This window comes from Triturus cristatus, chromosome 6 (assembly GCF_964204655.1).
Source record: "Triturus cristatus chromosome 6, aTriCri1.1, whole genome shotgun sequence".
Lineage (NCBI taxonomy): Eukaryota > Metazoa > Chordata > Amphibia > Caudata > Salamandridae > Triturus > Triturus cristatus.
The window spans coordinates 431,000,409-431,027,278 of NC_140589.1; the positions used below are offsets into that span (position 1 = coordinate 431,000,409).

General features: G+C 44.4%; 1 protein-coding gene across 1 annotated transcript in view; it reads right to left on the reverse strand.

Moving 5' to 3' along the window:
- The window catches only part of GCLC (glutamate-cysteine ligase catalytic subunit), a 252,101-nt gene that overhangs the window by 120,332 nt on the left and 104,899 nt on the right, over nucleotides 1-26,870 (reverse strand). The window contains exons 5-7 of the mRNA XM_085610850.1: nucleotides 13,994-14,052; nucleotides 13,771-13,907; nucleotides 6,417-6,491 (exon numbers count right to left, since the gene is read on the reverse strand). Of these exons, the coding sequence (XP_085466976.1) occupies nucleotides 6,417-6,491; nucleotides 13,771-13,907; nucleotides 13,994-14,052 (271 nt within the window). The remainder of the gene's footprint in view (nucleotides 1-6,416; nucleotides 6,492-13,770; nucleotides 13,908-13,993; nucleotides 14,053-26,870) is intronic.

Genomic DNA, 26,870 nt, shown 5'->3' on the forward strand with positions numbered 1-26,870 from the left:
GCTGCATAGCATGCTCTAGTAGTGGGAAGTCTAGCTTCTTTAATGAAGTTCATACAGTCAGGAGGAAGGTTAAGGTAACCGAATTCTAAGACCTCAGGAGCCAGATCGCAAGGTTGAGCTGAGCTGGGTCCGGGTGTCTGATCTCTCCACGGTTCTGGGTTAAGAGGCGTGGTGAGAGGTGTAATTTTTGATGCGTAACTACAGACAGTTCCAACAATGTGGTGTACCACGGTTGTCTGGCCCAAGTTGGAGCAACTAGAATGAGAGTTAGTGAATGTTGCTGTAGTTTGCGCACCACCAGTGGAATGAGTGGGAGAGGCGGAAAAGCATACGCAAATCTGCCTGACCAGTTCATCCATATCGCATTGCCTTTGGACAATGGGTGTGGATATCTGGCGGCGAAGCTTGGGCATTTGGCGTTTGTGGGTGGCGAAGAGGTCCATCTGTGATTGCCCCCACATTTGAAAGAATGGCTGAAGAACTTGCGGCTTAAGTTTCCACTCGTGAATCTGTTGTGTTCGATGACTTAACAGATCGGCGATGGTGTTTGACTCCCGGGACATGTTGGACTAGGACAAATATATTCTGTGATATAGCCCATCTCCATATGCTCTGTGCTAGTTGAGAGAGCTGCAGAGTGTGTCCCGCCTGGTTTCTGTATGTAGTACATGGCTTTCATGTTGTCTGTGCGGACTAAGACAGCTTTGCCGGATATTTGCTTTTGGAATGCTTTTAAGGCTAAGAATATGGCTAGTAAGTCCAGGTGGTTGATGTGGAGTAACTTTTGTTGAGGTGTCCATCTGCCCTGCATGGTGTGATGTGATAGGTGAGCTCCCCATCCGGAGAGCGATGCGTACGCTGTCATGACAATTCGCGGAACTGGCTCTAGGAACGGTCGCCCTTTGGAAAGGTTCTTGGTGTTCCACCACTGCAGACGATGAGTGCGACCGTCTACCAACATCAGATCTGTTAGCTGACCTTGAGACTGGTTCCATTGGCGTGCTAAGCACTCTTGTAGCGGACGCATCTGGAGTCTTGCGTGAGGCACTATAAATATGCAAGAGGCCATCATCTCTATGAGTTGCATGAACACTCGAGCTGGAAGGGAGTATTGAGGTTGAAATTTGGAGAGGAGAGCCTGCATGCGTGCTATCCTGGCTGGAGTGGGATAGACTAGCGTTTTGGAGGTGTCTATGGTGGCACCGAGGTATTGTGGTGTGTGGGACGGTTGCAGATGAGACTTGGTGTGGTTTACTGTCAACCCCAGGTCGTGGAGTAGCTGGATAGTCACGCGAGTGTGGTGTACAAACTGGTTGTATGAGCTGGCTTTTATGAGCTGGCTTTTATGAGCCAGTCTTCGAGATATGGGAAGACGTGAATTTGCTGTCTTCTTAAGTGGGCAGCTACTACCGCTAGGCACTTGGTGAATACCCTTGGTGCTGTTGTGACTCCGAACGGGAGTACTTTGAATTGATAGTGCTGCCCATCCACTACAAACCTGAGATACTTCCTGTGAGCTGCATGAATGGGAATATGAAAGTAGGCGTCCTTGAGATCTATGGTAGCAAGGAAGTCGCCTTGTGAAAGAAGACAAAGGACCTGCTGAAGTGTGACCATGTGGAAATGGTCTGAGTGTATGTATAGGTTTAGGGGTCTGAGGTCTAAAATAGGTCTCAGAGAGCCGTCCTTCTTTGGTATGAGAAAATACTGGGAGTAGACTCCCGTGTTTTGTTGGCGCAGGGGAACCAGTTCTATTGCATTTTTTTGTAAAAGGGAGATTATCTCCTGCTTTAGCAGAGATAGATGTTCTTGTGACATTGGACGCTGTTTGGGTGGTATGTTTGGGGGGGGTAGAGGTTAGTTCGAGACAGTAACCCGATTGAACTATCTGTCGCACCCACCTATCTGTGGCGATGTTGGTCCAGATAGGAAGGAACTGTTGTAGTCTTCCCCCGACAGGAGTGGAATGGTCCGGGGGAAGCAGAAAGAAGTCATTGGGTAGGGGTGGAGGCAGAGCGGGTGTTAGTCTTGCCTCTGCCCTTGTTATGGTTGCCTCTGTACCCTCCTCTCTGGTAACCTCTGGTGAAGGTTGAATGGGTGGAAGCCTTGTAAGAGGTGGAAGGGTTGTCTGATGAGTATCCTCTGGAGTTGCCTCTGTAGGAGGAGCGACGAAAAGAACATCTGGGAGCTTGCGATTGCAAGGCTCCCATTGACTTGGCTGTGTCAGTGTCCTTTTTCATTTTCTCCAGGAAGGAGTCTACATCAGGGCCAAAGAGGTGGTGTTGGTCGAATGGCTGGTTCAGGATCTGAGCTTAAAGACTGAAATGCGTAGCCAAGCGTGCCTACGCAAAAGCACACTTATTTATGGCTCTGGAGGCGGTATCTGCCACATCGAGAGCGCAACGAATGGAGGTTTTGGAGATTAGTTTACCCTCCTATATGAGGTCATTGGCTTTATTTTTAGATTTGTCCGGGAGGTGTTGCAATAGGGACTCTAACTCGTCATAATGTGCCCTATCGTATCTGGCTAGCAGGGCCAGAGTGTTGGCGATGCGCCATATGTTAGTCGCTTGTGAGGCTGTCCTCTTGTCGGAGGCCTCCAAGAGTTTAGACTCTTTATCGGGTGGGGCTGTGTCACCTGATGTTTGAGAGTTACCTCTCTTCCTGGCATTGGATACCACCATGGAGTCTAATGGAACAGGGCCCTTAATGTAAGCTGGGTCTGTAGGGGCAGCTTTGTATTTCTTCTCTTTGGGAGGGTTGATGACCCAAGCCCTAACAGGATCTTTGAATATATCAGGAGCATGCTTAATAACCCCTTTGAGCATTGGTAAAGTAGATGTTGACCTTTGTGTGGTATCAATAGTGTCCAACAAGAAATCCTCCTCAACGGGGTCTGGTTGTAGGTCGACCTCGTGGTACTGGGCAGCTCGTTGTACGAGCAGATTAAGGCCCATGGTATCCTCTGGTGGGGAAGGCCTAGAGGGGTAGATGTCGTCTTGCGGGAGTTTTGGGACATCAGGTGTATTATAGTCATCTCAAGGGTCAGGGGAACCAGATGGGCTGGGATCCCCTAGTGGCACATCGTCCGCACCCCCCCTGTGTCATTAGAGGTGTTATCATTGTCTACTGGTGTAGGAGAGTGAGGTAGTAGGGGAGAGGGAGGAGGGGGTGGAGCAGGAGGTGGAGAAGGGACTCTAAGAGGGGATGTGGCAATGTCCCTCTTTTTAGGTGGTGGAGCAGGTGTAGGCTTGTCCAGTGGTCTTTTCCTGGAGCTTAGTATCAAATGACCAGTTTTGGGGTCTTTAACCAGAGTTTTTTGTGCAGGATCTGGCTGAAAAAGCTCTTCTGCTGAATCTTGGTTTTTCGGCGCCAAGCGTTTCGGTTCCGAGGACTTTTTAGGCATCGACTCCGGAGTGTCTTTGGGTTTGGTCCCGTGTTTTGCAGTCTCTGAATGTTTTTTGTGTCCCGTTGATTTTTCCAGCTCCGAAGAGTGTGTCCGAACTCTTGGGGAGTGCCTTCTTGGTCGGCTCCGAGTGTTTTTTCGGTGCTCGTTTTCGGTGTCGAGGGCTTTGAGGTGGAAGCAGCGGTCAACACGGAGGAGGAGGGCGGTTTCTTTTTCGGCACTGGACGTAGGCTGGCTCGAGTCAGTCGCCTGAAGGCTTGGTAGGCTTCTTTGCCGGGCCCGAGGGCGGGGCGTGGGAAGCAGTGTGTCGGTGTGCACCTGGGCCCGAAGGCGAAGGTGTGACCGAAGCCTTTTTGGTATGGAAGGGGTCGACGTCTTCACATACGACCCTCTGCGCCAGGGTGATTTCTTCGACATCGGAGTCATCGGCTTCGGAAGCGCTGGCAAGGCCTTCTTCAATCCGCTCCGGCACATGAATGCCCTCTTGGAAGAAGTCGTCGGGGATTGCTGTAGACGAGCGAGCCATGGTCCTCCGAGCTCGCCGATCCCGAATGGTCTTCTTGGAGTGGAAAGAGGCACAAGCTGGACAGTCTCTGGCCTCGTGCTCCGGTGACAGGCAGAGGTTACACACCTCATGTAGATCGGTGTGGGGAAACTTCGACCCACATCGAGGACACTTTTTGAATGGCGTCCTTTCCATGATCCAGATGCTAAGGCCCAGGTAGGTCCGAAGTCCTTCGTCAACGACCGGAATCGAAGACTTCGACTTGGAGAGATGCGCGACGAGTAGGGTTCGCGATTGACACAATACCGTAGAAAGGGTGAAGGATTGCGCGTCGAAATGGTAACAGTTCCGAACTGGAGCGCGAGAAACACACCGAGCCCTATTGGCGGAAAAAAACAATCTGAGGATGGAGCCGATGCCCATGCGCACTAGCATCCTAAGGAGTAGTCACCCATCTCGTGACTTCCAAAGACTTTCCAGGACAAAAACAAGTGCAAACATCCGAGCCCAACACCAAATGGCAATCTATGCATAGTGTGTAATCTGTAGCTCATATGCCTCGAACATATAGTTGGTATATATTGGGACCCTAGTCCTGTTTCTACTGCACAGGAAAGAGGGGGTCATGTTTATGCATTCAGGGAGAAGCCCAGAACGGAGGGGTTTATCGAGAACTTGGTGGAAGCGCAATTTAGAATGTGTATATGTATATACTCTAAACTGGGCGGGCAGGGCATCAGTCCATCTGAACTACGTAGTGTATAAATGCATATACTTTAAACAGGACAGATGGGACCACCCACCAATTTTGGGGATATATCCTATATCCCTTAAAGTATACAAGCAGCAAGTAAACTATTCTCCTCAATCATATCCATAAATCAAATGGACTAGAAACGCAAGGTGAAATCCTTCCATATAGAAGCAGGGCAGACCTAGTGTGAAATACTAACAACACTTACACAAACAAAATACATAGGCCGGCTTGACCCACTAGTTTGTCAGTCTTTGTGTCAGATTCTATCCAGAAATACTTAGTAAAATTAAGACTGGATTTCCAAGTAGTCTGCTTACAAACCTCCTGAAGGGAACCCTACTCAGCAGAGCAGCCATGGTTGTTTTGTCCCCCAATTGTAACATGAACTTTAGGTCTATCGGGTATGATACTAATTCCCACTTGGCACAAGCAAATCAGGGATGCTTTGTGAATGGGTACAAAAGCAAGGCTACAGTAAGGCACAGAACGTTACGATTATAATCCATTAGGAGGTTGTGAATTAGAGTTGCAGGTCTTCTGAGACCCATCATTTGGAAACAGGGTTTTTGGAAGGAATGGGGGACTATTTACAGAGGAGAGGGGTAACAATGTGCAGCTGATATTTATGGGATTGCATTTTGTGGGGTATGCGAGTAAAAGTCCGATGACACAAATGGGGTAGTGTGAGGGGAACAGTCATATGATGTGCTTGTGAAGCTTAGCGGAGGATGAGGATTGACATCCACACAAGCAGGTGGGATTGGATGTGCTCTCAGATCAGAGGACTGGGAGAGTAATACTGTAGGTTTTAAATGTTCAAGGAAAGGAGTAGCTTTAGCACCAATCTGAACAAAATGAGGGAGCCTGCTGGATGGAGTGGAAGTGGTTTAGTCTAAGTTAATAAAAGGAAACTCAAAGATAAGCAAAAGGTTATGGCTGTGTGTGAACAGAGCATATTAGAGACACAAGATACTATAGATGTTTTAAGAAGGTTGTTCTGCAGACCAAAAGTAATCGTTTTTTATTTCAGCCTCAGTGCAACACTGTGGATCAAGAGATACCTAGCATTAAAGGCAACATTGACGATTTTGAGAGGAACGTGACTTTCTAGCCAGAGCAGGCTGCAGTTCTTTCAGTATGCCTCTGTGCTAGATCAACTGTAATGACTTCTTGTTAGCCTCAAGGAGAGTTTATGGCTTTAAGTATAGGACATGCCAGTGTCCATCTAGCTATAGTACATGTAGGCAAAGCCAAGACAGTGGGAGCAGTCCCTTGATTAACAAAAAGCAGTTCAGACTTGTATAAACATGTATCTTTCTGTAGGTACGGGTTTAAAGTCTGATTTACATCAAGAGATTGAAGAGGCCTCTCTCTTGGAGTAACGAAAAAAAAGATTTCCATAATAGGGAAATACAGGAAAAGTTCAGAAGATTAACCCTATAATTCTGGTGAAAAAAAGAAATAACAATGGTAAAATAGAAATGTAGAGACATTGAAGACACCTGTTAAAAAAGAAACCGTTTCAAGTTCCTCCAAGCATGTAGTCTACAGAGGATAGAAATTAGGATAAATTCATATCAAATATAATATATAACTTAACTTATGGATTAATCAACCTTTACATCATAGTAACAATGCAGTACTTTTGTGGAGCATCTACCTTTAACTACACACATGGACTTGGAAATGGCAACAAAACAAGGTGTACATACAGGCGTCTGCCATCTAAGGTAAGATACATCACTTACCACAATTGGACAAATTGTAGCTAATTGATCATAAAGATATCTAGCTTCTGCTATACTGCAAGCTTGGAATGTCACCTGTGAAAGAATGGAAAAAGAAAATGTTACTTTCTTGCAATCCTAATACATATATTAATTTATAGCAATATACATAAAAGCAGTGTTCTATCACAAGATCCTTGGATGCAGAATAATATCTTACAGTAAACCGATTCAAAATTAAAAATGCTCTCAATCGAGCCTACTGGAAAAACCTCTAAATAAATGCAGCCTAACAAAAAGGCAGTAAAAGAGGAGAAAACCTATTGAATATCCAGATGCCAACTTAGAGTCTTTTATTAACAGTAGTCTTCCTCTCTGTGCAGCACAAAAAGCAAAGTGTTTATGCTCACCATTCAAGTGGACGAGCGGAGTTAAAATGGCTAGAAGTTAAAAAAATGAAAAAAAAAGCATTAAAGGACGGATTGCAATAATGTTTGTCTCATAAGGGTAGAGGGGCTTTTCAAACTCTAAGGTCCAACACGGTGTGTCTATGGAAATTCTAAACTGCAAGGATTGCTAGTCCACTCTAAACGGTTCTCATCTCTCAATTGCTATTTGGTGAGAATAAACCTAAAATGCTGTCTGCATAAACTACGTAAACTACTTGTGCCTCAACAAAATTAAAAGGTTTGTTCTGGAGGAGAAACTGGTGAAAAATGAAAGTTTACATACACAGTTGAAGCAAAAACACAAAAAACTCAATTACCAGCTAAGGTGCACAATACTGTATTTGCAGCAAGTCGGAACATGCTGCATACTGATTAAAACAAGGTGACATTAAACAGAAAAAGTAAGTCGTGAATATCAGCAGCTCTGAAAAACTGAATCATATCTTGGGTGAATGTTAAGTCCATTATTTAAAGTGATGGAAAAATAAAAAACATTGTTGCACTTCCAGGGGCCAAAATGATAATAGTTGGATGCACAAATTAGAAGTGCCACCATTTTTACTCTAATGAGAAATGTTTAGACTGACCCAAGGTGTAGTATAAATAAGTTAAATTCACAGTTGCCATGAAAGTGAATGGGTGCAGAATGCAAGCAACGCTTTTCAGGGGCAGGCAATAGTTATGCAGGGTCATCCTCTCTCAGCAGAGCTCCTGTACCCTTAGTGGGATTGCATCATTTGGCAGGAAGGTGATATTACCAAAGGAGAGTTGGGACTGAACCACTTCACAGGGCAAGTATACTTTTAATTCAACAGCTAGAAAATGTTACTTACTTGTAATCCTGCTTCTGAATTGCAGGATTTGACACTGAAGTCATTAATCTAGCTTAATTCTTGTCAATGTGTGCCGGTATGGTATCACTTTGTAGATACACCTCACTGGAGATGGACATTTTCAAAAAGTCCAATAATCATACCACCTCCATATAATAAAACCGGTAGCTTATACTACATTTTCCTCTCGGAGATCGCCATTTTAAAAACTACATTACAAGATCAAGCTAAAATATTATTCCCTCAAAATATTGAACAAGAAAGTTCCCTATTACTTTATACAAATATTTAAGGAAAAGGAGCCTCCTAGGTTAACTGTAGATTACGTTGAAAAAGTCATAATTCTGCTGTACTAGCAGTTTGTCTCACAGCTTCAGTTCTTTTGAAAGCTTAGCATTAGCTAGAAATAGATTTTTAATGAAGATACAAAATCAACATTTGAGGAGGAGGAAGGGTTGTTTATGCCTTAAGTTAGGATTCCTACGATTCAGAACTAGGGTTTCAAGTAAGATTTTCTTCTGCATCATAGGATCCTCACCGACAATCATATATCTAAAATAGATTAGCAAACGTATTCCTTGAAGCGAATTTCAATGCCCAATGGGTCATGTGGTTACAACTTTATCAATATCAAAGTCACAGCTGTGCTTATCAAGTGATACTATTTGAAATAATATATGTGCTGTCACAGTGATATTGACTTTGTGTGTAAGTGCAATATAAGACTATGCTTGATTGGTTTGTATCAAGAAACTGACGAAAAAAAATCAATATCAAAGACAGAGCAAATATTTTTTATTTATTTTTTAACTGCTAGACCTACTGTAGTGTCAGTTCTGGTCTCTTCATCCAAACAAACGTTTAGTAAATCAATAGGCGGATTTCCAAGAGGGTGCTTTACAAATATCCATTAAAGGAACATTTCTCAGGCAAGCAGCAAAGAAGCCACTTTCCCCATTGTGGAATAAGATCTTGGTTTACACAGAAGAGGTTTGCTGGTGTGTTGCTTACAACATATAGAGTAAAGTATCCATCTAACAAGGCTTTATGCTATAGATGCAGTCCAACTACGAAGCGGTCCACACTTAGAAATAAGTTAATTAGTGTTCCTCATATCCTATGTCCCATCTAAATGTAATTGTAACACTTCTAGTATCTAAAACATTGAGTGACCTTTCTGCAGGAGTGGAAAAGTTAGGAAAGAAAACAAGAAGAGAAATTGTCAGGTTAATATGAAAGTACATTGGGCACAAAAATTGGACTTAAACAGCTACATCATGATGCAAAACTGAATCGGGCTCAATTGCAGATACGGCTTGAAGATCATTGGCCCTCCTAGCAAATGTAATCGCTATAAAAAACAAGCCACTTTTCAAGTTAGATGTTCCAACAAGACCTTATGGATAGGCTCAAATGGGGGAACCATTAATTTAGAAAGAACCATACTCAGTACCCAAGTGGGAGAAGGCTGCACTCTGAGCAAATATTTTCTTCAATCCTTCAAAAAACTTTATAAATCACTGGAATTTCGAACAAGCACTTCATTTGGATCTTTTTCAGTAGGGTGCACAGAAAGTGAAGTGAAATTTTTTGATTATGCCAAGTGTAGCAGCTAAAATGTATTTAAAGTTGTTTGGTTATCGGTTTCAATCGATTTCAAATAGTAGCAACTCCCGGGGATTTAAATCTTCCTTAATCCATTTAGACTGTAAAATTTCCAATTTCCCCAGGATGGCATCGCCGAGATTTTAGTTGCAATGTAATTTATGTTTTTCTCATAGCTTGAGGCTATGTGTCTTTTTTTGGGGTGATAGGAGGGGTGTCCGAGTAGTGCACTTGCTATTGACTATTTGTTACTGTAAAATATCCTATTTTCTCGAACTACACCATCAATAAGTGGGTGCTCACAAAGATCACTATGAGAAACCACCAGACTAAGGCACAACCATTTAAAATTATTTCATCCATGGACGTCTGCCAAAGAATTAATTAATGTGAGATCACAAGGTGTCCCTCCGTTATTTTTAATTGAGAATAAGAAATTGTTGCAGACATGATCAGGTTTGACACATTTGGTAAGCAATAGCACCTCAGCAGTATTCTGCATTATTCACAGGAACGCATAATACAATGTTGCTGTCGCTCAGCACGTCGGACTCTTACTGCTATCCACAAAAGGGCCAATTGGTATTTCATGAGGACAGGCAGGATCATTTTACACTCCCATCTTTTCAGGAACAGGCAGATGGAATGAATCTAGTAAGGAGAGTTTAAGAAAAGGCTGATCCAGTTTACCCAGGTACACTAGTATTGTACCACAATCTCTCTGTCATAGGGCATGAAATGTGGTATGCCCGGTTAAGATGGAGGAAGATCCACACTGCATAGTATACTCATGGCATTCAGTCTCATACTGTGGGTGAGTGGTAATGCAGCTCATGCTCATTATGACTGGTCAGGGACATGGCCTGATCTTTTACCACCCAGAGTTACTGGAAACTCAAGAGGAGGGGAAAATACAGCACATTATGAGCTAGCCCCAGAAGGACCATAAGACATAGTAAATTAATTGAGGAATCAGTAATTCTGGATCCGATTAACGCACTAATTGCGCAGGGATTCTGCGACGTCCGATCATTTGTTTGTCGACTCTGCTGGAACTCCCTGCTCTTCTTAGTCGCTAGAGAAACCCAGGTCCCTCATGGAGGGTTTCTTGGTCGACTGCGACATTGTGGTGTAGTGGGCCTGTCTTTGGTTTCGGCGTGTCCTGAGAGTCTTTGGCAAGAATGCTGCGCAGGCCTCACAGTTCTTGTCCTGATGATCTTCCGGCAGGCAAAGGTTGCACACGTCGTGTGGGTTGCGTTGTGCGTATTTGTGGTGGCATTTGGGGCAGAATTTGAAAGGGGTATTCTCCATGACCCCCTACCTCGCCATTTGTGAACCGAAGTGGTCCACTGGGGTTCCAACGGACGCTCTGCTCCTGCCTTCGGCTACGACGTTGGTTGATTGGTTATACTACTTCGATGAGAATCTTCTTTTAAAGTTTTTTCAGAAGTACGAAAACTTTCTTCGGAGCTTCCAGTCTTGCTTCTAGACCCAACGGCGGAAAGAAGAATCTGAAGATGGCCACAATGCACGTCGACCTCCAGGATACCGTCCGACGTCACACAGGGGACATACCTGGCACCAAATGGTGGTCGGCAAAACAAACAAAATACCAAAGATGATTCCGGATCCCAACCACTAGATGGCGGAATGATGCACAGCATGTGAATCCAGAAAAGGATTCCCGCTGCAAAACATTCCTGCCCATCCTAGTAACAATGCTATTGGTGAATAAAAAAAAGAGGCAAGCCAGTTGCCATGTGTACCGTACATGTGGGCGAAATTCCTTCTATAAATAGAGCAATATTTTAGGATATTAAATCAAACACAAGAGAATATATTGTGCAGCACGTATCCCGATTAACGAAAAGGAGGCGCGGTGAAATGAAGTATTCTCCTAGAGACACGCAAGTAGGGGGAGAAGGGGCCGATACCAGTTTTCCAGTTTCACATTCTGAATTTCAGCCACTAGCTGGATATCTTTTTGACATCAAAGGTTAGCACTTTTCTGGGTCCATTGAATGGTGAGCCAAGGTTGGGATTAGAATCTGGCTCCCATTTTTGCATGGTCAGCATCGGTAGCCACTGTGCCACATCATCTCAGTTTGTTTTGGGCTCGAGGGCAAATCAGAACCATGGATGTTGCTCAAACCTGGCTAGAGATTGAGTGGCTCACCCATCTCTAGCTCCTAGTACATAAATACTATCTTTTCAGAAACCTCTGTTTCCGCCGCAAAGCTCTTCATGCGATAACTACTCTACCGACCACGCTTCCTGCTACCATTCCGGCTAGACGTTTCACTTCAGCACGGCCTTCCTAGTAGAAATTTTGGGAGGTGACCACATTTTCGCTGTGGATACAGGCACATCTTGGGGTACTTTCTCTTCAAGTTCATACTTACAGTAACCGTACCAAATTCTGCAAGTTTCTCAAAACTGTTTTCTCTAGTGACTGGTTGTCTTAGATCGTCCTGTCCTCTTTTTAAGGCTTGGAATTAAATGTTTGGTCCGACTCTCAATCATTTGCAGGCCCTAGGGTGCCATTTTCAGGGCAATGATGCACTCTACAAAACTTTCAACCCCATTATCATCATATTGGTACCCATTTAAATAGTTTTTTTCTCTTTCCACCAGATAGTGTCTTAAGACAACTTCTTTAGCAAAACTAGGCACAGTAATCATACCTTGCACACAGACAAAAACAGCATTTCAGTGGGTCTTATTTAAGAATTAAAAAACAAACAAAAAAAACAACAAAAAAAGAGAAAGTACTTCACACAATGAACCCCTGTAATTAAAGTAGTTTTTTCCAACAATTAGATAAATAGAACCTTTGAGTACAGACCACATTTCTTTAAAAAGGTGTTTGTAAATTACATTGGTGCAGAAGGCGCAGTTCGCATAGGTGGTAATGTGAACAGTAAAATACGACACATAATTCACAGAGAACCTTGTTGTATACATAGGTATATACAGTTCAGTACAGTTTTCCGTGTGCCTCCTCAGGTCAACACAAGCCATCTGGCAAGACAGCACAAATCTGTATTAGTACTTCTACATGTGGAGGCTGTCCGGCTGTAAAGTAACAACAATGGCTCATCATAATATGAACTGACATGTATCGGAATTGAAAACTCAAAGTCCCAAATTTTGTCAGGAACCTCAAATACCCTGTGGTGTGCTCAATCTGTCTGTACACTTCAAAACGATTCAGGTGCTCGCTGAGAGGGACGACTGTTGTTGATACTTAAATAAGACTCTCGCAACCGCTGTTCGAGGACCTTTACTCAGTGCAGACAGCAGCAGAAGTGTTCCTAGGCTCACCAAAAGCCAGATAGAGGACTAAAGCAGCAGACGTGCACGCTTGCATCAAAGGTAGAACAAGTGTAGCATTGGCATCACCAGATCAATCTTCCCTCAAATGGATGGAATAAGTGCTGCATGGGGTATCGACAGTGCAATCTTCCTTCATACCCAGTTAACAGGTAGGGGAAGGGGTTTCAAAAAGTACACACAGGAAACAGGTATAATCAGCATTATCTGTGCAAGCATCACTATGCGTTTATTCTACATATATTATTAAAGAGAGCATTCACTTTGATTCTGCAAGTGATTGCATATGGCTAGGTCCAAACTGAGATGGCATGGTGTGCAATATAAGGAGAATCTTGGATACAACCCAGAGTAATTACCAGTGCCCGAGCTTAATGTAAGCATTCTAGCCATCATCTTTTTGTATACTTTAGTCTGGTTATTTCTAAGCAAAATAAAATGTGAAAATAAAAAAATTGGAATAAAAATAGTGTGCTAGAAATAAAATGATGCATTTAACAGAGCAAATCAATATGGTAAGAAAAATCCTCACACTTGGTAACTCAAGATACTCTCACTACAATTTGTCCACACTGGCTCACACAGCTGAGCACCACCTGTGTAGAATTCATTTGTTTTTCCCAAAGAGGGTGGAGGCCACACAATGTTAATTTTCTAGTTAACAGACAGCGTGGTCACGTTTAGTAAACGTAAACACGCACAGTGCAGACCCTTCACTATTCTGATCGGCACGTCCAAAATCGACACACTCAACAAAAGCAAAGGCAGTTAAAAACCACACCAACTGTGGGTTTGCATAAGTGCAGCTTTAAAAACTCTGGGGACTCGGATAACTGCGAGGCTGAGGGCATAGCATTAAAGTTAAGGAAACAGCCAGTGTAATAGGCCTCCTCCTGTCTCTGGGCGCCACTGCCTTGCACCATCTGCATCACTGGTAGCACGCCCTAGATCTAGTTTATGTGTTTTTATGGACAAAAGCAATTGTCACACTGCCCTCGAGATATAAAAGCACTAGGGAAATGGCCTGACATCTGCTTCACTTGATCAATTCAGAACACCTCTTTCAAGCTAAAAAAATCTGAAAACGTTAACAGAATTATAGTTAAGATGGTATTCCTTGGTAGCACAAGTGAACAATTCGTTCCTCATTCCAACCTGAAGGCAGCAGTTTCCCATTCCAAATCCCATGGCATCCATGTAAATATGATCTGGCTTAGCTGCACCTGCTCCATCTCCATCATCATGCTGAAATTTTTCTACAAAAGGAGACGGGGTATTCTTATCCTTAAAAACTGTGAGAAGAAGAACAAAACAATTAATAAAGAAAATGGAGACATTAATCATGAACTTGCACAGAAACAAGAGAATACATACTCACTCGGTACATTTATTGCAACCTTTTCCCCTCTCCTGTGTCGAATATTTCTGGTTAATGTACTATGTATAAAAAAAGAAAGAAAAGGTTACCTCAAACTCTTTCATCGTTTTCAATTTTTTCAACCATATTTTCTTAAATTAACAAAGTAATCAAAACGTTTAACAAAAGCTTTTAGCTAAAGGAAGTGAACCCAATCGACACATCTTGTACGATTAGCCTTAGCTGCTATTTGCCGTAGCTACCTTTTATTTTGGCTTTCACCATATTAAATTCAAATTTTGGTTAGGAAAGGGAGCATTAAACCACAGTTTCAAGCATAAAAGTAATTAGAAAATACCAGTCAAACCAGTCAACAAGGCTTTATTTCGATATAAATATATCTTAAAAGCATACATACACAAGGTACACATAAAAATTTAAAAGACATCAGTGCATTAAAAGATAGCCAAACATTTCAGAATCGCTACTGGTGTCAATAATTTAAGTAAAAGCCAAAATATTTAGATAAAACAAATTAAACAAGATAGGAAGGCCTAGTTGATCTAATGCGCCAAGCCCAACCTAGGAACTTAGCTAACCCACAAGCAAAAAGGGGCCGTGGTTCGCTTGTTTAATATTCGCATGGCCTCTGTGTGGAGCCTGGTTCCAAGTTCTCTGCAAAGGGGCTTGAGCCATCTGCTCCGGGGGGCTGCATAAGCCGGGCATTCAAACAGTAGATGGGGTACAGACTCACACCTATTTTCACAGAAGGGGCAGGAGGAAGTTGTCTGCCTTGGAACATTCCACCTAGATGTCAGATCACCGACGGGGAGTAAACCTACTCTGAATTGGAAGTACAAAGCCCTATCTTTGCGGTTTGAAATAATGTCCAGGTAGGGTTCACAGAAATACACTTCCTTGATCAGGAGAAAGTCCATAGATGTCCTACACAAATTGGCATCAGTATTTCTAGTACCAGCTACCCAGGCCCAGTAAATCTTTTTCAACTCTAACTTAGGAGGAGCAGTTCTATTGGTCCAATTTTCTCCGAGGCCAAGGTTGAAGAGAAGACGCTTGACTTCCCTCAACCAAGGAATCTTGGGCCAAGCTAATGAACCCAGCACGTCGGTTAGGTCGTCTGCGTAGCTGGATAATTCTGGTGTTCTCCATATTCTTGCCCATAGGAGGAGAGGGCGAAGCTTCGCTTGATCGCTCAATGGGCGAATTCCTGTATCTAGAAACAAGGGGAGGGTTGGGGTGCTATAGGGAAGCCCCATTAGATCTTTAAGGAATTTATTTTCTGAACGGGAAAGAAGATCTACCTTTTGAACCCCCCAAAGTTCGGCCCCATATAGAGCGGCGCTAACAGCCCTTGCCTTGTAAATGTCCAGAACAGCAGCGATGGGTTTTAAAGATGAAGCGCGGTGTTCCTTGAGCAAGGCACCAACCACCCTCTTATGTGTCAGCAACATCTTTTGAAGGTGGCAATTCCAGCTCATAGAGTCACAGAGTCGGACACCCAGGTAATCGAACTCTGAGACTCTCTCCAGCGCGACAGAATCTAAGGTCGATGATTTAGCCAGTTTTTTAGGGGGATTGAGGACCAAATACTTGGTCTTTGCAGTGTTAATAACCAACCCTCTTGCATCACAGAAGGACTTGAAGTTAGTTAACAAACTCTGCAAACCTGCCGGGATTTTGAGATCAGGAGGGTATCATCTGCAAATAGAAGGGTAGGTATTCTTCTACCAGCCAGGGATGGTGCGTCTGCTGGGTGTTGGAGCAGGTGCTCCACCACTCCATTAACATATAAGGAGAACAAGGTAGGAGCAAGAACGCATCCCTGGCGTACCCCTCTATTTACAGGGATGCATGCTGTTTTTTGCCCCTGGCTACCCCACCTGATCTGTGCAAAGTTGTCCGCGTGACGATTTATTAACAGGTTTAACAGGTAGGGTGGGATACCCAGTTCGTTTAGCACTCTCCAGAGTTGGCTACGGGGAACTAGGTCAAAGGCAGTCCGCAAGTCTATAAAGGCAAGATATAGACTGCCCTTGGCCAAAAGAACAACCTTCCAATAGAGCATCATTAGTCGAAAGGATTGCTCTATTGTCCCCGTGCCTGCTCTGAACCTTGCCTGAAAGTCAGAGAGAATGCCCTTATCCTCCACCCACTGCAATATCCTGGTTAGAACTACCTTTCCAGCCACCTTTTGCGAGGTATCTAAAAGACTTATTGGACGGTAATTAGCTGGGTCGTTCCGACAGCCTTTCTTAAAAATAGGGACGACCTCAGCACCCTTCCATGAAGTCGGAAAAGTTGCCCCTTCAAAATTAAAATTTAATAGGGCAGAAATTAGTTTTCCCCAATGTTCTGGATTGGCGCGTAATAGGTCTCCGGGAATGCCGTCCAGACCTGCTGCTTTATTGGGGACCAGATTGTTTATTGCCCCCTCCACTTCCTTGGGTGTAAACTGAAGCTCATCCTTAAATTGGGCAGAGTCGTAAGGGTGACGAGCACTCAAGCTAACCCCCGCTTCCTGAGCCATTGAGTAAAGTTTGGTGAAATGGTCAACCCATGCATTCTCTGGAACATTGCACGTAATCATTGTGTCCGCAGGTTTCTCCCTGGATCTCAAAAGGTCCCAAAAACCCTTTGCATCCTTCCTTGTGCTTGCGGCTTTGAGATCGCACCAAAACTGGTCTTCCCAATTTGCCCTCTTATAGTTGCCCCTGGCTACACATACTAGGGTTCTATTCTTAGCTTTTACTGCTTTTAATAGTTCCCTTTTGGCCGCTCGACAAGAATCTGAGAACCACCCGGGTGGGCCCTTCCTTGAATCTCTCTTAGCCCCCTTGCCCGCATTCTTGCTGTAAATAAGTCACCTATAGCCTTTGTGGTCTGTACAAAAACTGCAGATACCTCTGGTGCACTAATGGAGGGGGAGTCTAGGCGCAATGAGATATTAGCCATTATTGATTGTGCCTCCCGCATCTTGGTCTCATTGCCAATAAAGGTCTTCCATTTCAGGCGCCTGCCGCAATTAGAAGGACATACTTCATGTGATAATTTCCACACATGAGGAATTGAGATAGGAGGGCTGCCCTTCCACAAGGGAGACAAAGACAAGAGCAAGGGGTTGTGATCACTGTCTATAGACGGGCGGACCTCCATATCCACCAAGAAAGACCACAGGCAAAAGTTCAACATAATGTAGTCGATCCTGGAGGAATGGCCTATTCTGTTGAATGTATGCGCCCCCTTTTGGTCAGACTTAGATCTGCCATTGGTAGCTCTCAGTCCGTATTCCAGACAGAGCGTGTTGAGGGCTATAGCGTTTTGGGACCATCTTTTGATTGGAGCAATGGACAGGGGCGGGATGCCTCTTCTTGCATCATCATCATCTCTATAACCCAGCACGTCCTCCGCTGCAAGAGGTTCGAAAGTGCAGTTAAAATCCCCCGCCAATAGGACAAGGGAGTTTGAGCCACAGTTTAAGTTCCTCATCAATGCCGGTTGGAGAGAGAATAGATCCTCCACCCCTAGAGCCTTTAACATAAATGTTAAGTATTTCAAGTTCCGGCCCTCCACACGGACCTCGAAGTGAGAGTCTCTGTAAATCCGGGGAAATAGTGGCAATGCATTTAATAGAGCACCGCAGGGAAAGGCTTACCCAAATTAAGAGCCCACCGGAAGGGCGGCCCTTGCCTTCCTTGGGTCGAACAGCTGGAACAAAATAGGTAGTAAAGCCCAGCTTATACTGTGGTTCCAGGCACCACGTTTCCTGGAACAGACAAATCCCAAAGGTTTCAATAAATGCATTCCACTCAGGGATGGCTAAGTTTCTCGCTAAACCGGCAATATTCCAACTGGCTACCTTCAGAGGCGCAATTGGGTCCTTTCCCTGACTTAGGGCTAATGCACCTGTAGTGACAATAGAGTTAGTAGTGTTGTTTACATCACCAACGAGTGGAGCCACGTCATAAGTAGTCAAGAGGCTCTTAGTGGGGGAATCCCTACTAGAATCATGTGTAGCCTGAGAGTGTCCGCCCGGGATCGGTGGAGACGGGAAAATACAAGTAGAGGGGCTCCCCAATTGGTCTCCTATGGGAGAGTTACCGATGGCTAATTCACCAGGTGCTTCAATGTGGCACTCATGTCTAGGGCAAGTTGTGTGTCAATAGCCTTGCCAAGGGCAACCCTGTGGCTGGCTGAGGTTTATGTTGAATAAGCTGAATTTGGAAGTGTTACCACGGGAGGGGTAGCTGTCCCAGCTCTCCCTCGTGTGGAGTCCACTTTGTCTCACGAGCGGGTTTGGAGGATTAAAATAACTAAGATCGCGGGTATCGATTGAGCCCACACTGCTTACTAAGCTATTTCCCTTCCTAGAGCCCCTACATATGTAGCTGACAACCTTTGGATCTTCAAAGTTCACTATAACGCAATCCCCTTTGGTGGATTTTTTCCTACTTCCAATCCAACCCACTCTGCGTACATGGATTATCCGGCCCTCCCAAGACTCGGGCAAGGGTCTATTCTCTTTGAGCCAGAATAGGGTCTTGTTAAACAAGTCAGTATAGGGCTCACTCTTGCCCGGGCTGAGGACCGGTACACCAGTCATCACAACCACATAGGGCTGGCAATCAGGAGGCAGATTTATAATGGGGACCCGCATTGAGGAAGGGGCCTCATCAGGCTCCACTGTGTTTGCCTTTGCAATTCCAGTTGAACTAACGGTTGGAGTCTCATTTATACTACGAGCTGCTGGCGGGGTAGACATGCTAAATGAGTTTTCGTCGCCTGAGCCAACCGGGACTAACGGGCGTGTCATCTTGTTGCCGGAGATATGTGGGAGGTATGAGCTAGATGACTGGCAGTATCCTCCACTAACACAGTAGGGTACAGGTTACAGTTAGGTGTTTCCAACCCAGCTGGTATCCTGTCGGGGAGGTTACTGAGCTAGATAGAGCTGTTGACAGCGAGATGCCGTCATGCCCCCCCCCCGCCCCCCCCCCCCCCCCAAGTCCTTCTTCCCTCGTCTTTAACTGCATTTTTATAAAAGATTTTAGGGAAAAAAAGTTGTCTAAAGTTGTCTGTTCCAACTTATCCACACGCTCAGTTAGCCCTTTAATTCTGTCAAGTACTGGAAGGAGTAAGGATTTTATTATATCCTCCATTTTTTTAGTGGGGAGGGAATCTAGGGGGAAAGTCGCTGCACTATCCGCACTATCCTCAGCAGAATTTTTGGACACAATAGCAGCAGGCCCCTCACGATTATTTTCTTCCTGAAGCGATCTAAGTGCTCCTTCCACTACTTTGTTGAGATCACCCCTCCTAACGCCTACCCGCCTCTTGTTCTTACGGTTCTTTAACAGTCTGGTTATCCGGGGGGTAGCGGATCTTGCACTCTTAGTAGTGGCCGGATGGATTTCAGCCTGAACCCCAGTGTCCGCCATAGAAGGCAAAGTTAGGGAAATGGTGGAATCTACCAAATGTGGGGAGGGGGAAAGAGTGCCTAACTTAGTTACTACTGGGATGGGAGCCACTTGATTTTGGGTGTTGAGTGTCGTGGCCGTCAGGCTTTCAAGGCCCTCGATGTTGGCCCTCAAGGCCGCAACTCGAGGGTGATCTAAGGAGTGGGGGGCGTTGGGCAGCGAAGTTCGATCCGGGGGAGGATATTTGGGCTAGCTGGCCAATCGATGAGCGCCTATCGGTAAACGGACTTTGGGATAGCCGGCATTCAGCTATACTGATTTCCTTGTCAATAACGTTGGCCACACGCGTAATAAATTGATCCATGGTGCCCACCATGCCCCCCTCGTTCCCCCTCAGACTTTTCCCAGAGCGAGTTGGCATAACTATTACTGGACAGGGCTATACCTAGAATCACAAGAAAGCCCTGAGACAAATTCAAGAGTCCGAAGAATAGCGCAGAATAACCCGCACTCTATCGTGCTTACATTCAGAGAAAGTAGCCTTAGAGATTAGTCCGCTACTGACAATCCCAGTCCACAACCTCTAATCTGCAGGAATTCACAAGGATCAACAGCAGTACCTGTATGGGGCCGGTTATGAGGATACCAACGATTTAGGGGGTGAGCCCAGCCCGGCCTCTTCCGGCCCCGGACGGCCACAGACGGTCCCGCCCTTGTCCCGGGCTTCTCCCGGCGCCAAGGTCCGCTAAATAGCGCCTCCGGGCGCGCTGGCGTCGATTTCCGGCCCCAGGGAATCCTGGGAAGTGTAGTTTTTGCTTGCGCTCCCCCCTCACAGTGGCCACCTCTACGAGTGACGGCGGGAGGGAAACGCTGCGGGCACAATGGTCTTGGAGACACCAATAGCTGTTTCTCTCTCAGGTAGGATTCGTGCCCAGCCTTCCGCCACCTTTCGACTGCGTCCCCCGCTCTGCCGGGGTCAAGGTCCGCTAAATAGCGCCTCCGGGCGCGCTGGCGTCGATTTCCGGAAATAACAATCTACTTGATTTCAACTATTGCAAGAGGTACCACAATCCACCCCTAGTCAATTTCTGCTGAAGATCCAAGTACTATAGACAAATACAACAAATTCAAACATTTAGGTGAGCAAACAGCAATAGCTGGTATGCGTGCTTATACAGTTGGAGGTAATGCGTAATTCAAAAGCCTAGTTTTTGTTTATACTATGAAAATAATCTTGGTCTTATTCTTTCTGCACTACTAAGCCAGGATGCATTGCCAAAACACAGGAAACATCTTCGCTCTCTGTTCAGCCATACAAACAAAAGGAAGAAAAACATTTTCTAATACAAATAGTAAGATTATGTTTGGACACATAAAAAGTACATTATGTAACACGATCAAAAATGCTGATAAATAAAAGCTTAAATTATTAAACCTAACCAGAGTTGTTTAGTTCAGCTTTGACGAAGAAAATCTGTTGTAATGGCATTCATCAATGGATTTCCACATTACAAATCTTAATGTTAGATGAGTTATCGCAGTGCACTCTTTATCCTGTATTTTGCCTAAGTATTCAAAATAGTTTGTAGTTGTGCTACTTCATTGATGGCACCGAGTGTGACGGCACTAAGAAACTAAAAGTGTCAAGAGTGCCAGGTTTGGGGGACCAGTCCCTAGCTGATGGGTGCACTTACCGTTGAAACCTATTTGTTTCTCCACAGAATTTATTTGTATCTTCCGGTTTCACGGAAAAACAGTTTCATCCCATTCCTTATGTATGCATCATACGTTTAATGCATCTTTTTATAATCCATGCTCCATTACACAAACTGTATTTTTAAATGCAATCACTCTATAAACCCAATGCATTTCGGGTCGTAACCACACATCTCATCGTGAGATCGGATTGGCTGTCAGCACTTCATCCAAGAAGTGTTGGCAGCTATCTTGGAACCAATATACATGATAGCATCTCATTAAAAAGCATTGCAGTTAATAGAAGATTTTAAGACTTTAGTTACATTATAAATCATTTGTTGATGGTACCATACTCATTTTAGGAATTGTGGTGTGTTCTAAGGTGATCATGTTTGAGAGAAAACTATTTTTCTCATGCTTTTTCCACAGAAGTTTGGAAGGTGATCTATAAGCTAAACAGAGCATATTTTCTGTATATTCACATTATCTTTCTCAGTCATGTGAGAATGAAATCTGACATTCTCAGTAAAACATGTACATTCAACAAGGGCAGAGACGGTCAGTTGATTCCTTTGTGTTCTACTGCAGCTTCCCAGAGTGTTCTAAAAGAACAACTAGAGCGCTAACAGTCCTACTTATGACAAACGTATGGCACACCTGAAGCCATCTTGGTTGGAATAAAGTGGTAACTCTTAAAACATTTAATTTGAAAAGGAACAAAATGAGGGGGTTCATTTTGCCATAGAAAGTAGGATTAGTGTGGCAGAAAGAAAGATTAGGGCACATTTTGAGTGACTTCCCAAATCCTCTATTTCATTAAAAAATTCTGACATGCACTTTCAATACCAGCAGCAGACTTCCATAGTGAGCAGTAGCTTTACTACAGTGATCTAATGAGCAACTAGAGTGCTAACATTCACAATTTATGGCAAATGTGTGACATATCTGAATACCTTCTTGATTGAATCAAAGTAAAAAACTGAAAGCATTTCCTACTGAGGAGACTATAATAAATGAGGAAATTAGGAAACTTCATAACAAATAAATCTCCCAAGATGGCCACCAGAAACAAAAGAGCACAAATGTAGCACAAATATCACCCACATGTAGCCCAATGACAGACGTGTGCAAAACATTTTACTTTTTGTGTTTTTCCAGTTTTATATAGTGCAGAGTTGTCAGGTATTGGAGTGCTTTACATGAGCATTGGTTACATCACACAACAACAAATTCATTTTGGTTGTAGACATGGGGAGTACAAGTGATTTGACCAGAACCACAGAATGTCGAGATGAAGCAGAAACTCAAACCTGGTTCCCCAGTTGCAAAGTCTGCAGCTCTGGAAGTAACACCACATCCTCTCCCCTAAGTGCAACATTTAATCAAGTGGTCAACTGGATAAAAAAAAACAAAGATAACAAATAATTTAAAAGTGCTTTGTCGCTATTTGAAAACTCAGAAAATAGGTCCTCATTTTAGTTTTTTAGAGCACTAACCATAATTTTGATGAAAATAAGACCCTCTCATATATGTAATTTCTAAAGGAAATGATCTAGGTATTACAGTTTTGATTACATCAAGATGACGTCAGGCGTTCCACACTTTTGTACTAAATATAGAATGTTAGCAATCTAGTTGTTCATTAGGATACTGTTGAGAGGCAGAGGCCAGGGGCGCGGACTCTGAAAATTGAAGGCAGGTAGGAGAGTGCAGAGGCAACAATTTGACCACACTGGGCAGGCAGGAAGGGCAGTGGCAGCACAACAGACTATGGAGGGCAGTGGAAAGGGGGCAAGGGCAACAAACCAACAATACAGGACTGGCAAGAGAGGCTGTGGCAATATAATAGACCAGTGTTTCCCAAACTGGGGTCCGAGGACCCCCCAGGGGTCCGTGGCACATTCCCAGGGGGTCCTCAGCCAGCAATTTTAAAAGCACATCAAAGTTCTTTGTGAAATTAGCAGTTTGAGCAACTAAAAAAAGTGTCAAGAAAATGCCAGTGATTAATGTACCTGCTGGAGAGAGATCAGAGTTTTGTCCAGTGGCAACTTTGACTTTAGATTCTAATGTGACACGTTAATATGCCTACTGCAAAGAACGCGTACCATGCATTTTAAAAAACAGTATTTTATGTGCATAGGTCAATGGGTTATTGATTTTGTCACAGAGATTCTTTCGTCACTGTGCAATTCATAAGGGACAATCGTAATCTAGCAGTGTCCTATAAGCTGTCAAAGAGCTGCTTGCAAACTGCATGGTAAAAGTTAAAAACATATGTTTATTCCCAGTCTATCATTATCCTGATGCTGCTATGTTCCCACTTCCTGTACATGAACAATTTTGTAATGCTGTTTTGTCACTTCTATGTGTGCTGCCTAATGCAGCACACATGGAAGTTACAAAACTTCATTTTTAGTAAAGATTGTTTATGTGCAGGAAGGGTCACCTTCCTGAACATAAACAATCAAAGGTGGTTTGCTTTTTCCGTTGGAAAAAGCAAAAACGAGGAGAAATAAGGAATTTCTCCTCATTTAGGTTTTTCATGGTCTTAATTCTGGTGCTGTCTCCTATTTAAGCTGACCTTTTAAATAAAGGACAGCGTCAAAATCAATGGGTGCCAGAGTGAAACGCCCACTGCAACTCCCACTGCCCACCTTTTTCACGCTAAGCATTGCGTGAAAGGGGGCCTTATTTACAAGGCAGCGTTAAGCCACAATAAGTGGCTTAACGCTGCCTTGTAAATAAGGCGAAGCCCCTATTGCCACAGAAACATCGCTAAAAGTGACATTCCCATGGCGATAGGGACTTGTAAATATGCCCCTGAAATCCTTAGTAATTAGAGTATTTGTTTTGTGTGCACACGCGTTTATTTATTTTTTAATTACTGTTTTAATGCTTGAAATTTAAATCCTACAAATTGCTTGGGGGTCCCCGGCTTTCAGTGGTAACTCAATGGGGGTCCTCAGGAGTCAAAAGTTTGGGAACCACTGTAATAGACCATTGTGGGCAGAAGGAAGAGGCAGTGGTAGTACAACCATACATGCCAACAGACCCGATTCAGCCAGGAAACGTCCAATGCTTTTAAGCCCAAATGGGCTTTATTTGATCTGTCTCCTGTCTACAATCTCCTCTTTTCAATGCAAGTCAAATGGGAAAATCAATACCCCAGTTTTTTTTCAAAATCTCCCTCTTACCAAGTTCAAAATGTTAGCAAGTATGGTACATTGGATCATGGAAGGCAGGAGAAATTGGGGTAGGGACATGGACTGGGATAACAGAGGACAGGAGGGACATGGAGAGGTGCACCAAACTGACCCCACAGGGCAGGCATCAGGGTTTGCAGCAGCACAATACACCACACAGGGCATGCGGGACGGGAGTGCAGAACAACATTCCATAGAAAGCAATAGGGAGGGGACAGGACCATGCACATGGACAACAGAGAACAGAGGGGAAAGAGGCAATGGTAGCTAGCTGACCATAATGGACAGACAGGAGAGAAAGCTGCAGCATAACAGACCATAAAGGGCAGGAGGGCGGATCAGGGGCACTACAATGGAACAGACAAGCCAGGAGGGAGGGAATAGGGGTCTGCACATGGAAACAGAGGGCTGGTGGCAAGGGGGCAGGAGCAGCAAGATGACCATGGAGGTCAGGCAGAATGGGCACTAGAAGCAAGACACACCATGAAGAGCAACAGTGCGACTGTGATGGCATACACACAGACCATGGAGGGAAGGTGGGAGGGGGGGGGGGGGTCAGGGCAGCTAGCTGACCACACAGGGAAGGTGGGAGGGGCCGTGGCAGCACAGAAGACCATGCATGGCAAGCGGGAGGGTTAGTGGCAGCACAATGGCTATGATGGGCAAGAAGGAGGGTGCAGGGGCATGCACAAAGGACCATGGAGGATAGAAGTGAGGGTCAGGACCTGGGCACAGACAAGAGAGTTCAGAACATGCAGGGCATGCAGGAGGAGCAGTTACAGCACAACAGACCAGGGAGGGCAGAAGGGTGTGGCAGTAAAATGGACCATGGAGGACAGGAGGAAGGGGATAGGGGTATGGAATTGGACAGGCAGTGTGGAAGTGGCAGGGACAGGTTACAGTCATCTGACAATGCTAGGCAGGTGGGAGGGGAGTGGCAGCTCAACAGAACACTCAGAGTAGATAGGAGTGGCAGGTCCATGGAACATGGTGGGCAAAAAGGATGGCTCAGGGGCATGCACAAAGACAGCAGAGGGCAGGGGGAAGGAGAATAGGGGCAGCAAGCTAAGCACAGAGGTTAAGCAGGAGGTCAATGATGGGGCATAGAATTGGGCAATGGAGGGCAGGAGGAGTGGACTGGTACATCGTGCTAAATGGAGGGCAGTGGCAGCACATCAGACCATGCAAGGCAGAAGGGAGGAGGCTAGTCCATGGATTCAGACAACAGAGGATAGGGAGGAGGTGGATGGGGCAGCAAGCTAACTGTTCAGAGAAGGCGGGAAGGCCAGTGGCAGAAAAACGGCCACACAGGGCTGTAATAAGGGAGCAGGGACATGGACTTGGACAATGGATGGCTAGGAGGAGGGAAGGCAGGAGCAGCAAGCTTGGGTGGGGGCAGCACAATGCCAGGCCCTGCTTCCAACCCCCCACCATCTATTGTGATATGCATCTTACTTAACGTTAAAAAAAACCTAGAAATTTGCTGAAAAAAACCCCAAAGATTACAGGGACGGTATAGTTAGACTCCGATTTCACTCACACAACCAGTGAAATTTCACAGTTATAGTTACCTGAGCTAACTAGAACTTACACCCCTGCAATGTACTGCTAATGACCTCAGACATTACATCATTCATGACATGGTCAGTTACATCACTCATGACATCTCAAATGAGCTGTGAATGGAACGGAACTATAATCGCTAGAACTTTATTTAGGGATAGTGTTTGTATATTAACACCCCTTTTTTTCCTTTTCTTTCATGTAAGAAACATTATAATACGCAACGTGCCCAGATTAATATGGCTGATAGCCTTTCACTTTAAAGTAATGTGTAGTCCATTGTTTATGTTGATGTTTGCAATTCTAAGTAGGTTTATTATGAATAAGTCACGTTGACGAACATACAGGTATGGCGGTCACGGGGCAGATATGCTGAAATGACATTGTTTGCATATTAACACTTGTTTTGTTTATTTGATCAATTCCTGAATTTTCACATCGTGACCAGGCCAATATGGCCGCCAGCTTTTTGGATTAAAGTAATGCACTGCTGATGATGTCACATATTACATCACTCATGATATAGTCAGTGACATCACTGATGACATCTCAAATGACATCACTGATGACATCTACGTGATCATTTGATGCACTTCCTCACACCCTAAAATACAGACAACCATTCTCGAAACCATTGACACACCAATACTAGTACAGCTACAATATTCTGTGCACTATGCATGCAGACCTCTAATCAGCTACATAGCTTTGATACAGTCTTTTAAATACTCAGTTAGTACCTATGCAGTCTAGGAATCCTTCTGTCTGTCCCATGCACTTCTACATTCAACCATCCAGCACTATCTACGTATCCTACCTCTCTGCCAATACCTAAGCACTAATAAATTTAGCATGCACTCTTTGCAGCACTGGAATTACTCCAGTTATTAGTCATATACTTAAGGAATGGCCTAGCCACTAACACAAGTGCAGGTACACTATTTTGTACAATATGCATGCAGACCTCTAACCAGCTACATACTCTCTTCTGAATACCCA